Source organism: Tribolium madens, unplaced genomic scaffold (genome assembly GCF_015345945.1).
Source record: "Tribolium madens isolate multiple individuals breed KSU strain unplaced genomic scaffold, Tmad_KSU_1.1 Scaffold_7;HRSCAF=85;Tcas5.2_LG10, whole genome shotgun sequence".
Taxonomy (NCBI): domain Eukaryota; kingdom Metazoa; phylum Arthropoda; class Insecta; order Coleoptera; family Tenebrionidae; genus Tribolium; species Tribolium madens.
The window spans coordinates 4,872,900-4,886,251 of NW_025401050.1; the positions used below are offsets into that span (position 1 = coordinate 4,872,900).

General features: G+C 30.6%; 2 protein-coding genes across 7 annotated transcripts in view; one reads left to right on the forward strand and one right to left on the reverse strand.

Moving 5' to 3' along the window:
* LOC123010104 (zinc finger protein 354A-like) overlaps positions 1 to 13,352 on the reverse strand; it is an 88,921-nt gene that overhangs the window by 52,081 nt on the left and 23,488 nt on the right. For 3 of the 6 annotated variants that reach the window (XR_006413079.1, XR_006413078.1, XM_044406794.1), the window contains exon 1: positions 1,989 to 2,257. The exons of 2 other annotated variants lie outside the window; for them this stretch is intronic. The gene's annotated coding sequence lies outside the window, so the exon portion shown is untranslated. Of the gene's footprint in view, positions 1 to 1,988; positions 2,258 to 5,429; positions 5,688 to 13,352 lie in introns of those variants that run through there. One more of the 6 variants, XM_044406797.1, reaches the window with a different exon arrangement.
* Positions 1,813 to 2,696, forward strand: LOC123010108. Its single transcript, XM_044406801.1, has 2 exons — positions 1,813 to 1,984; positions 2,035 to 2,696. The coding sequence occupies exon 2, from the start codon at positions 2,188 to 2,190 to the stop codon at positions 2,512 to 2,514; it is 327 nt and encodes a 108-aa protein (XP_044262736.1). The 5' UTR covers positions 1,813 to 1,984; positions 2,035 to 2,187; the 3' UTR covers positions 2,515 to 2,696.

The following is a 13,352-nucleotide window of genomic DNA, read 5'->3' on the forward strand; positions in this document are numbered from 1 at the left end:
CATTTTCCTTCGACAGGTAAAGTTTTTTTCTATTCTGCGATTTTCAAACCATACAGTGTCTCGGCTAGGATTTTCCTTATTAAGGAACAGAAAACACTAACATTAGGTACAGTTGAGAACAAATTACTTTGGTCGTTAAAGTCACTTGAGTGAGATAAAGTTGTAAAGCAAGCATTAGGATGGTTAACCTTATTTTTTACTACTGTCAACCATTGCCACTGACTGTGACTATCACAATGATTTAAAATTTTCATCAATGTTGACTTGACGTTAATGCTTGGTTCACCTTTTTTTTTGAAATGACAGAAAAATAATGAGCAAGGCACCAAGGTATTTTGTCCCCAATAGTACTATACAAAATTAGTTTTTCTTATCCCTTTTTCTAATTATTATTATCTGTTTTTTAATACAAAAATATATTGGAACTAAAAAAAAACCATTAAAATTCCAACAAATCAGAACCTATTTTTTTTTTTTAATTTAAGTAATCTAATTCCCTTAATTTTAATTGCTTTAATATACAAATCAATCTAAAATACATTTTTTAATTTACTTAAACCTTTGACAGTGTTAATTTTGAGTTTAATTAAAAGTTTTCTGTAGGAGTGTAACAAAATTATTGAAGTGAAACGTTAGGTTGGGATTAATTTTCTAAAATTTAAAAAAATGTTATGAGGGGAGTCATAGGGGCTGAAAAAGTAGGAACATAGGAGAGCTTGTGCCAGATAACCAAGAAGCTTAAAAGTGTTTAGCAAACTTCAAACTTAACACAAATTTGGATAGCAAATACTATTTATGATCTACTAACCAAAAAGATAAAACACGCCTTATACTACTTACCTGAAACTTTTAACACTTTTGAAATATAATTTTTATTCTGTTAATTTTTATAAGTTCAGGCGGTTGTGTAAAATTTGAAAAAAAGGGAAAAGAGTGCATATCTGAAAAATAGGATGATAAATATCAAAACTATCGATGTTTGTGTAAAATTTCAAATAATTAATAATAATTCATGTTTAAATTATTTTATGAACATAAAAAATACTTAAAAATAATTAGAAGTACAAGTAATATGTTTTTTGAATTTTTTTAATACTGTGTTGTCCCTTTAAAGATTTACAAAAACCGGCGCTTAGACTTACAATGGCAAGTATTCATGCGTGTTAATACGTTTCAGCCAGTTTTAATAATGTCGCACTTGCACAATTTATGCAAATTAATGATAATCACAAGATTTTGATGACAATTTATTGTAATATTCAATTCGTTAATTACTAAATCCGGTTAAATACCAGAATACTACAATTTAAATAATTGTAGTAAATTTGTTACCAGTCAAACAACAATTTACAATATAATCATTGCAATGCAGTGAGCGATAAATGATTTTTCTATACAGAATGTTCCAGCTAAGAAGCTTATAAAAAGGTGCAATTAACAAACTAACCTAATTCTTCAAGTTTGGAAACGCTTTAAATTTCCAAAAAAATTATAAACTGAAAAACGCATTTTTTGTCAAAGGCTAAGTACGTCTCAAATTTGAAATAATTTGATGTTCAATTCTAAGCTGGGACACCCTGTACGTTTTAAAACTATTTGCGTCCATTTTTATGGCATATCTAATACCGGCGATAAAGCGTTTTTATTACTAAAATTTTTCCCAACATCCGTCATGATTCGTCCAAGTTTGCATTTTATCAAAATTAACAGAAATAATGAACAATAAAGCATGCTATTAGATTTTAATCAAGTGTAAACGTAATAAAAATGATTTGTAGTGAAAATGTTGTGACACCTTGTAAATAATTATCATGTCAAAATGAGCGGTTGCATAATTTTCGTCGGTGAATAAAAAAAAGTGTGAAACTAGTGTAAAAATGGTAATGCGTCGGGCGGTATTTTTGCGTATTAGATGACGGCAGTGCGTCCTTCGCCTTGTAAAAGTCGGAATCCCCGCTCCCGTGCAAATGTCAAATTGAAAGAGGTACCTTTCTGTCATTGATTATGCAATGCGTGGAACGCACTAAGTTTCAGCAACGCCAACTGTAACACTGAGCACTGGTTTAATGGTCACCAGCAGGAAGTGGCACTTGGGCATGTGTCGTCTTTGAGAAGAAGATCATCGAGAGTATTATCGCGGCGGTGACTCGAGGGCGCCGAACCCGGAACTGCCAAATAGTCGCGAAAATGGCACGTGACGCCCTAACTCCTAGGGGTGCATCTCACTGTTGGCGCTCCGACCCGGCTTCGAATCAAGTCGCCGGCCAACTGTCTGAACCGCGGTTGTCGGAACGGATTGCGCTGCGCTCCGTCGCCCCCGCAGCCCCACCATCGCACGGTGCATACGCATCGCCTTCGTTCGTCGCGACGGAGAATGCACCGTCGAGACGCATCAGGGGAAGTGGGGCACCGACACCGAAAACGAGACGTCGCCGAGAGTCGATAGGGCGACGCGACGCGACGCGACGCTACAAGCGTCCACACGCGATGGACGACAACAGACAATATTATTGACACCTGACAATTGCACAACCGAAATTCGGAGAAAAAACGCAAACTGATTGCAATTTTATGGTTGGCAGAAATTGCAAGAACGTTACTCTAGCCTCGGTTTTGCACATTTTTACGTGATTATCGAAGGTTATGTGCGTGATTTTTGTTCGGTGGATCTATTCACTGGGACAATTAGCCAATTTCATAAAATACAAAGCGCTAAAAAAAACAATTTTTTTGTCATTTCTCTGTTCTCTATTATAACACAGATTCCTCTTTTACACAGAAATCAAATGTTTCTGACCTATTTCACCTCAGAAACGCAGTTGCGATGTTGCCAGGGTGGCTATATAGGTAGTCTAAACTCTAAAGTATACAGCGTGATCTTAAAGTCTGTGCAAATATTTTAACAGGTGTTAGTACAGCTTAAAAGAAGTCAAAATAACTCAACTTGCCTTATCTGCATGTTTATAGTTTTTGAGATATCGAGCTTTATGGTTACACATCTTTGATTGTTTTCAAAAACATGGAAAAGGAGACAAAATCCAATTAGGCAATTATAAATTTTTGTAATGTACATACAAAGTGCACAAGAAGTATGAAATCAATCATTTTATTCTTACACTAATTTACTTAAAAAAAATAAATTGGGGAAAAAAGTGTTTTAAAAAATATAACAGTTTTTTGAGAATGAAATTGTTTTTGTTTTTGAGTTTCGCAATTTGTTTTGACAAAATTGGAATTCCGTTTAGATAATTGTGATGGAAAAAATTCATAGATGACCATTTAAAGAAATTATTCTAAACACAAAAAATTACTACCAAATAATACTAAGTAGATTTTTGCAGTACATAATTATAGTTGTAGTTTATAATTCCTGAAGTACTTTTTTCAAGTTCCATACTTTTTGTTCACCCTGTACATATATAATAATTATTTAAACCATAGCAGTTTTAGTTATTACCCTTATTAACAAGATTCTGATTCTATCACATGAAATTTTTTTTGATTTGTATGTTTTTTCATGAATGTACATAACCTATTTCTTTTTTTTTTAATTACAGCTTTTGTATTAAAAATATGTAATAACTAAAAAGAGTATGTAAAATGAGTTTTCTAAATACAGGGTATTTCATTTTTATTTTTTAGTATGGTTATTTGTTAGTGCATTAGATAAAATGTTTTTTTTTTGTTTAAATTTAGTTATTTATTATACTAGACGATAAAGGAATTGTTTATCTACGAGTGAAAAGGTTAAGTTTACGAGTGACAAAGTCACGAGTGGACTTTTTTCACGAGTAGAGAATAGTTATTTATTGAAAGAGTGTGTTAGATAGCGTTTTATCCACGCAAGAATTTTCATCAGTGATGGATAAAACGCGACTAACAGTGTAATAAAGTTACTTTATTCCACTAGTGGATATTTTGTACTCACCTACCAGAATTTCTTGAATATAAACAGTAGATAAAAATTATTTTATTTCACTAAAAGACTACTTTATCTACCGAAATTAGTTGATAAAAGCACTCTTTAATATTGAGTACAAAATAAAATAATTAATTACATTATTGTTAACTAACATAAACATACATAAATACCTAAACTAAAACCTAACAAAATTTTTAAGACAATTTTAAAAACAATAATAATTTGCGAATGTCCGAGATTTTGACAGATCTTTTTAAAAACCTTTTGTTAATCGAAAACTAAGGCCAATACAAAAATTTTACAAAAATCGCTTAAAAAAAATAGATCTTTCGATTAAAAACAAAAAATACACGAATTAAAATATGTTAACTTGTTATAAGGTAATTACTTTACAATGATAATATAACAAAAGAAATAGCACCCAAAACACGTAATTTTCATAGCATATTGTATGTACCAAATTTCATAAATATTGATTACTTCATTAAAAAGTTACTAAAGAAAATTCGAAAATATTTTTTAAACTCTGACGTCCTCTAACTTTTAAAGAGTGCAACTTGTTGTGGACGCAAGTTGGGTTAAATTGCTATATTTTGTCCTGGGGACTCTCAGGTTACTTTTTATCCCTATTTTTTCGTATGTATAATAAAAATTGAAATTGTTAACATTATAAATATTTTTCAATTTATAAGAAAAGCTGACACCGAGGTCGACACGCAATCTCAACCCTCAACTGTCTCTAAAAACGGACCAATGAAATGTGATTTGTGGAATATTTTTTCTTCTTCTTAAATCTGTCAAAATAATTGTATCGTAAAATTATTATATTTTTTACGCAGCGCCTGTACCTAAATGGTTTACTAAATTAAAATGATAAAAAAACTGCAACAATGCAGAGTGTAATAACATACAGATTTATCAACAAGAAATTACTACATACCTAAGATTTAGGGATATTTGTTACTAAGTTGCCATAAATTTGGTTAGGTTGGAGGCTGTGTGATTTCTAGTGACAAACAAAAAATATCGTAACTATATCGAAAATTTAGGTTAAGTCAGCATTCATTAACATTGAATCTCTCAATTGATAGTTGACAGATTACGTCAATTGTCAACAAAATTATTTTTGAAAATTCTAGTTACAAGCAACATGAAAAACGTAAGTGGTAATTAGTGTATGTTCAATTAAATTTCTAATCAAAGTGTCCTGTGACTTTAAAATTAAGTTGAATAATATAGACACAAGTTATACCACGTGATTTTTGCCATTTGAAATCATTTTGTTGGCATTGCCGTTATTTGAAGCATTAATAATTCAGTGTTGCCAATAGATTTTTTATTCCAGTCACGCAGTCTCATCTATCATCCATCTTCACAGTATTCAATGCCGCCAACATAATTCCAAAGACACAGGCCACTATGATGAGAAATTTAACTAACCGTATGGTATATGATCATTACGCACAGTCGTACGTAAAGTCAGTAAAATAAAGATAGTGTATTGTACCTAGGTAAAAGAGTCCTCAAGTCCCTCGTTTGGTAATATACTCTCTCAGCATTCGTGTTTTCTGGCCCGATTATATTCAAATCGTTCAATCGTGTTGAAACCTCCCGGGAGTCCCCGATTGAGACTTAGCTCGTCACGTCGCGAACCTCCGTCTTCCTGTTTACCCAAGCGATTATATCCAGCGTTCCCGTCCAATTAGCACGTTCGAGTGTCGTCAAAATGTTTATATCGGAAAAGCAAGCGGTCGAGGAAAAAGACAGAGTTGCGAACTGTCGGTTAGATAATTGCTGCGTCGTCTCGTTTCTCGCAACAACAACAAATTTTAGGCGATGCGTTTCGAGGTCGCGACCGAATCTGCAAGGCAAGGTGACTCGGAGGGGGCCACGGTGTGGCATTTGCGTGCAGACCGTACTTGGTTATTATTGTTATCTGGCGTAAATCTGCACTATCGCCAAGCGGCTATGCAGGACTCGAACACGTCTGCTTTCGCACGCACACGCGTATACACGCCGAAAATAGAATTTATTATTGCGTCGTTCGCACACGACCGAAGCCAAGGAATTTTCAACGGCTTTTTTCTGTGATAACACTTGTCAACAAATTTTTTAATGCTAATTTATTTGCAAAGAAGAGCAGAGCCGGATCAGCGCAGCACTTCCTTCAGGTACTTAATCATATAAATTGGCCACCAAAATTAACCGGTCAACTAAAATTTTGCGATTCTTCACATTGAAATATTTTTGTCAAATCTTTGGCAGATTTCGACGAATTTTTGTTTGACTTAAAAAACTTTGTAGATCATTGAAATTTACTTCAATAAATGTCTTCTAAATGTGATGAAGGCACTGTTTTTTTACTTATTTTTATATTGAGCTGTGGTGTGCGACAAAGACAAACTTAAGTTTTTACTGATTTCAGATTATTGCCCATTCTTTTCTGAATTATGTACCACATTTTCCATAATTTTAATTCTTGAGACATGAGTGATATAAACCTTCAAAAAAAGCATTACATTTCCAAATTCAATAAATGTTCGTATTAAGTAGGCCTAATGTACCAAAACGTCAAAATAGGCGCATGGAAGCTTCCAATAATGAATCGTTTTACTTGTTGTAATCCTTTCAAGTTCCAAATTTTTCAGATTTTTTTGTCTTCAAAGACGTAATTGTGCTCTTTTGGTGACATAAGCAATAATTTTCGGTTTAACTACCTTTTTATGTAGCCTACTTTTTGAACGAATATTTAGTAACATTAGAAAAGCAACGTCTTTTTCAATACTTTGTATCTCTGGGGCACCGAAAGATAAAATTTTGAAACAAATTGATCCTCATTCAGAAAAGAACGGCCAATAATCTGATATAAGTAAAAACTTAATTTTGTCTCTGTTGTACCCTACAGCTCAGTATAAAAAAAGTAAAAAACAGTTCTCTCGTCTTTTAAGTATAACATTTACAAGACAAAACTAGAAATGTTATTGAATTAAATTACAATAATCTACAAAGTTTTTTAAAGCCGAACAAAATTTTGTCGAAATCTGACAAAAAATAACAAAAATATTGCGATGTAAAAAATTGCAAAATTTTAGTTGTCCGATTAATTTTGGCGGCCAGTGTAGATGAAAAATACTACTATTTTGTTTTTTTTTTTAAATTTAAACAGTTACTAATAAAAAAAGGTGTGAAAACTTTTCGTAACGCTGCCACCAAGCCCATTATTTAACAAAGTCGTCGTATCATACTTGTTTTTAGATGTTATTGATTTGGACTTTTTGATTCTTTTCTCATTTGACATTTAAAAATTATGATTAATTTAAGTAAAATGAAGCAGTAGAAAGTGGGAACGTAAGTAGTTTTAAATAATGTAGAAGCTTCAGAATAACAGAAAAACGTGATTAAACGAACTGACAGCAACGTTCTATGAGAGGAAAATAAATATAAAATCATTACTTTCGTAAATAATTCATTTTTGTTTACATTTTAAAGCCATTAGACCTTTAACAAAATAACACTTGCAATAATCAATAAAAGTCAAAACTAAGTTTAACTTTAACAATTAATAACTTGTTGGCTATTTTACAATAATTGATCAACAATGTGAAATTTTATGCAGTCTTCTTTAAAGTAGTGAAAATTTCGTCCTTTTATTATTCTTAGTTTCTGTATCGTAAATTGTTTAAAAAAGTGCATTTTTGGTAAAGAAATTGAATTATACAGGGTGTGTCAACTAAAATTTGCCTCCAAGTTTGGAAAAAATGCTGTAACGGGTCAATTTTAAAATAAAATTTATAAATACTAAAAGGGGTCAAGTGACACATCATTTTGAAGGGCATATTCCTTAAATTGAACTGTTTTTTTTCAATCCACCTTTGTTTCCTCTTACAGTAATCTAAAAAAAAACGTTCAAAAACGAAAAAAAAAAACATGGTTGAATAGACAATAAAAGCTACTTCAAAATAACCCCTTTTGCTATTTATATTTTGTGGAGGGATGCAGAAATAATTTTGAAACATTGATAAAATTTTGTCCCACGCTTTAAGTGTAACCTGTTTCAGTATTTTTTAGACTCTTAGACGAAATCGGAGGTTTTTAGCTAGAAAAAATAAAAATTTTGTGAATTTTTAAAAATTTGACAATGACAAAAAATATCAATTTGATTAGATACTTTAACTTTAAAATTAGAGCTAATTTACGATTTATTTGTTTATATCATTGTTGAATTTTTATGGTGGTAAGAAGGAAGTGACAAACTACTAAATATTTTCATAGGAACTAAGAAGGGATTAAGAATGCTTGTACATACCAGTATTTACTTACGGTTATTTTATTATAATTTAATCGTTGATTAAAGAAAGCGATATTTCACTTATTTTTGATGAGGTAGGTGTTGCGTTCACGCACACGTGTGGTATTGTAATAACAGACATTTATGCAACAAGTGGAATACGGACAACGTTATCTTACGCACGAGGTATAGGGTGACTATGGAAATTAATCTAAAATATGTTTACTCATATTTCTTTGTAAATGCAGATACAAAGCTGCAGCCATTTTATTATCAAATAATACGATAATCTGATTGACAACATGTGAATCATGAATTCAAAAAATCACAGTTACAGATCTACAGAGGTGCATTTTATGCGTTTATTGTGATTACCTAATTGTTTACAATGTTGAGATAAACATGATAATGATTATTCCAAGTGGAAATGTAACAAGCAAGGAAGTTTTACAAGAATTGTGACTGCGCAAAAATTTGTTACAACTTGACATGCAATTATAGAAACAGTTTGTACATATACAAATAAAAATATTTTTTTTACTAAACTAAGATTTTATTATAATAAGTAACACTGTTCAAAAGTTAAAATGTGAGTGATCATGCGAAAATTAAATTTAGAGGAGTTGGAATCGGTTTTTTTTTTTTGGTTTTTATTGATTTTTGGGTAATTTATGTAAAATCGCCACACTTTCAAATTTATTTTAATCTAAACAGAATAATAATTGGCAAACAAGTTTTTGTGTTAATTTTTTCCTGAAATTTGTAAAATAGTAGAGCTTTAGTCATAAAAATCTACTGTTAAAAATTTCTGTTTTGTTCTATTATACAAGGCGGTTTTGAAATAATAAATTAAATTTTACAGGATGTTAGATCCTGATTTATAAAGTAGAAAGGTACAATTATCGAACACATTTAAACATTAATTTTTGCCAACCTCTTGCTAACTTATAAGATCCTTGTAAATTATTTTCTGATACACACTTGATAATACAGATTCACTCTATGGAAGATGAATCAAATAAAAAACAATATCTTATACAAAAACCCTCAAAAAATATGTTTACTTAAATGAGTATTATATAGCCGTTTCGGCACTTAAAAAGGTGCTTTAAATAATAACTTGATTACAGACGCAAAATGAAGGTTTAAAATTTAAATATTCGGAACGATTTTTTTTGCATTTCTTTTAGTAATTTTATTAAAAGCAATGTCAAAATTTCGGAAACATTGTTGAAGAGAAAGATTGTATTGAGTTTTAGGTTTGCTTCGCCACATAAACTAGCACTTTTACTCCTAATAACATGATATACTATTATACAACTTTTGTTATTATTAGCTTTTCCAACGATTCATTCGTATTTAGATGAGAAAATGAATTAATTAAACTTATCATGAACAGTTTGTTTTCATTTTAACCGCATTTGTTGCCTCACCAAAGGATTTACTTGTTGATATTTGTTTTCAATTTATTTATCTTTATTGAAACTGATGACATTCAATAAAAATAAAAAGTCACAAAATATTGTATTTCATTTATTAATTTGATTTTTTGTAAACAAAGAGGTGTGTTATTGGACAATTTATCGTACTTTCGTCTAGTGATTGCAACAACACGTGACTATATCGGACTGAATAGCGTCTCATAAGCTAAAACGTGATTATTTAATTTCTATCCCCCTTTTTTTTATCAAATATCACTCAAACTTTTAATTACACACAAATCCTTGAAAATTTTACAATTTGCCTATTAAAAAAGTAAGTGGTGAGCACATTTTTCTAAAATTAACAAATCCAAATCCGTTTCACATTCATTTTCTCACAACTTGGCACTGCAACAATAAAATTAATGTTAAACACACAGCTCCAGTTGAACCCGTTTATCAAAATAATAATAATAATTGCTCAGACGGCTACTGCGATAAAGAGCACCTCAAGCGTATTTACATAATTATTAATTAAAACTAAAAAATCCACCGCGACTACCAGCAAATTGATTTTATCGAATGGGTGCCAAGAGCAACAACACTATCGAAATTGTGAGTTCACAGTTGGTGGCTATTTACACGTAGCGTGTGTATAGTTAGAAGTTTCCGTTGTAATGCTTTTACGTTGATTATTCTCATAAACAGCGTGCCATTTGCCGGCAACACTTCCTGGTGACGATTTCATTCATAATTAAGTTGGAAAGTGGCAATGGAACGATTTTGCTATCGGAAAATGGGTGCAAAATCAAAACAGGGATTCAAGTTGGTGGTGACACCGGTGCAATCTATTTCGAACTTTTTCACACTGGTGATTTTAAATTTTTATAATTATTATAAAAATTTCTAGTTAACAATCAGTCATCATTTTTATCCTTTCTCTACTTTCAAGTGAGTAAAAGGAGCGTCCGTTTATTCATGTAACCTATTGTCTGACTCGTCTCCCAGTCTCGAAATTGCATTCGTTATGAAATATTACGCCTTTATGCTCAAATTCTTTCCATTACCTATTTTTAGTAAAATCGGATAGGTAGCTATTTTTATTTTATAAAACCATGTCTTGTTTATTTGTTTATTTATCATCTACTAAACACTTACGAATAAATTTTACAAAAAAGCGTAAAATAATTTTACTGTGCACTTACTTGGTACTCGTACAAACTTATATACAATCGAACAAAATGAAAATGACGCCTCAATAAACCAGCCCCTGCTAACCACAAGCAAAGAGGGTCGTAAATTATCGGATTGCAGTTTCAAGATAAATTACTCTTGGAGCCGGTTTACAGAAAGCCAAATTAAAATTTAATTCAGAATAAAACTAATTCGAATTAATTTGCCATTTACTTTGCATTGACAAACGTCAAATTAATTAAATGAAAATATTGAATTTTTTTAATGAAAAATTTAACAAACCATTTCTTAAAGAAAATTATGCATTAATAATGACTTTGACGAAAAAACAAATCATTATTAACTTAATATTTTTTTAACTGTTTTTTCAAAATAAAATTAATTGACATAATTTTTGAACGAAATAGGTTTACTCTATTTTAAACTTGATTTTATGTAAAACAACAAATGAATTAAACTATTGTTTATTTGCAAGAAGAAAAATTAATTCCACGTGTGCCTTTACTACGAGTGGTGTAATTCTTTGAGCAGAAGCGAACATAAAATTTAATTCAGAATTATACTAATTCGAATTAAGTTGCCGTTTATTTTGCATTGACAAACGTCAAGTTAAAAATTTAATCGCTATTAACACGTTCTGTAACCGACCCTAAGTTTTCTATTAGTTTTGCAATTGTCATTGAAAACGAATCAAAATTCTTTATTTAATTAAACCAGGAAAGAAATGGCAAAATTATTTCAAATATTTTAGTTCTGCTTTTATTTTTTGATAATTATAATACTTTTAAATCATTAATGAATAATTTTTTTCAAGAAATGGTTTCTTAAATTTTTCATTAAAAAATGTCAATGCAAAATAAATGTCAACTTAATTCGAATTAGTTTAAAGAATTAAATTAATTAATTAAAATTAAATTCAGAAGAATTCAATTTTCATTTCGCTTTCTGTAAACTGGCTCCTAAAGGAATTTATTTTGAAACTACGTCAATCCGATAATTTACGATCCTGCCTGCTTGCGGTTACAAGGGTCGGCATCCACAGCAGGGGCTGGTTTATTGAAGCGTCATTTTCACTTTTTTCGACTGTATGTAACTTAAATTTTCAAATAATTAGTGTAATGTTATTCCTAGTATTCAATTCTTACTACCTCGAATCCTAGGATCACAAAATTACTAAACTTCTCATTTACTGTTCAATTTTAATACATAATCTAGTTAAATTATCTTCTAAAAAGCTCTTACTCGTAGCTCAAAATTAAAGTTCTTACTGTGATAAAAAGCACAAACGGAGTTCTTAAATAGTTTTTAAATGAAAAATAAACGAATTAATAATACTTAATAATTATTCATGTACTAAAAGCGCAAAAGAAAAAATATGGTCTGAGAAAATGTTTATAGCCGACCAAAGGGAGAGCTTTTATTTCTCCAATAACCATTAGCGACATTTATCGGGTTTTCAGAAAATTAAAATGCTACAAAAATGTGATTTTTGATAAGGAAATTTTGTTTTGGTTTAGAGTTAAGCAATTCTTTTTCAGAAAATGAATAAAATTTAGATAGTTGTAATCCATAGCATTTGTAAAAAAAGGTTTTATAGTAAGTTGCCATTTGAAAAAATTAAGAATTTTGCATTACTCAAAAACAAACAAAAAATTTTGGAAAACTCTATTCTTGAGAAACGCCACATTTTTATAGTATGTACACATACAGGCTGCGCCAGAATTCGCGCCCCAGAGAAAAATAGTAAGATAAAATACCAGGGACATGGAAAAAAATGTTTAAAAAATGGTATCTGTTAAAAAAATTTGACATTTATTTTTTGACATTTGACATTTTTTATGTCTATTTAATGATACTGACGATTTTGTAAATGTTTTTTTTTATAATTATTTAGTAAAGGTACAAAAATTTTGCCAATAAAAGCCACAGATAACATTAAACAGAATTACAATTTAGGATACAGTTTTCTTCTTTCCTCTTCCAATAGCCTGTAGTAAAAAAACTTCTCTGGGGCGCGAGTTCTGGCGTACGCTGTATGCTGTGTCGTTCATTAATGACATCAATGAGTTTTTTACAAAAATAAATAGTTTAGCAAAAAACGTTTGATTCCATACACTGTTTCTGTTCACCTGATACTCGTACGAGTATTTATATAGTTTATGTACTCGTACGTATACTATATCGGATGTTTCAAAAATGAGTGGCATAATTTTAACCACGAATACTCCTCTACAAATAAGAATAGATAGCACAGAATTTTCTAACCTACCTCAAAAAATAGAAAAATTACAGCTTTCCAAAAATCGGTATGAAAAATGATTTTTTGGAAATATTTTTTGATTATCGGTTATCCGATTATTATGAAACTTTGCATGTCAAGGAATAAGAAGACACTCTTTGATATGGTGTAACTCTTTTTTCAGCCTATTAACACGTATTTTTGATGCCAAAAAAGCTCAATCATTTTTTTATAAAAAAGGTACCCTTGTTTCATATCGCCAAAATGTACCGATACCTCCGAAACTGT

Coding starts and splice junctions, on each gene's coding strand:
- LOC123010108 (XM_044406801.1), top strand. CDS start 2,188: ATGGCACGTGACGCCCTAACTCCTAGGGGTGCATCTCACTGTTGGCGC.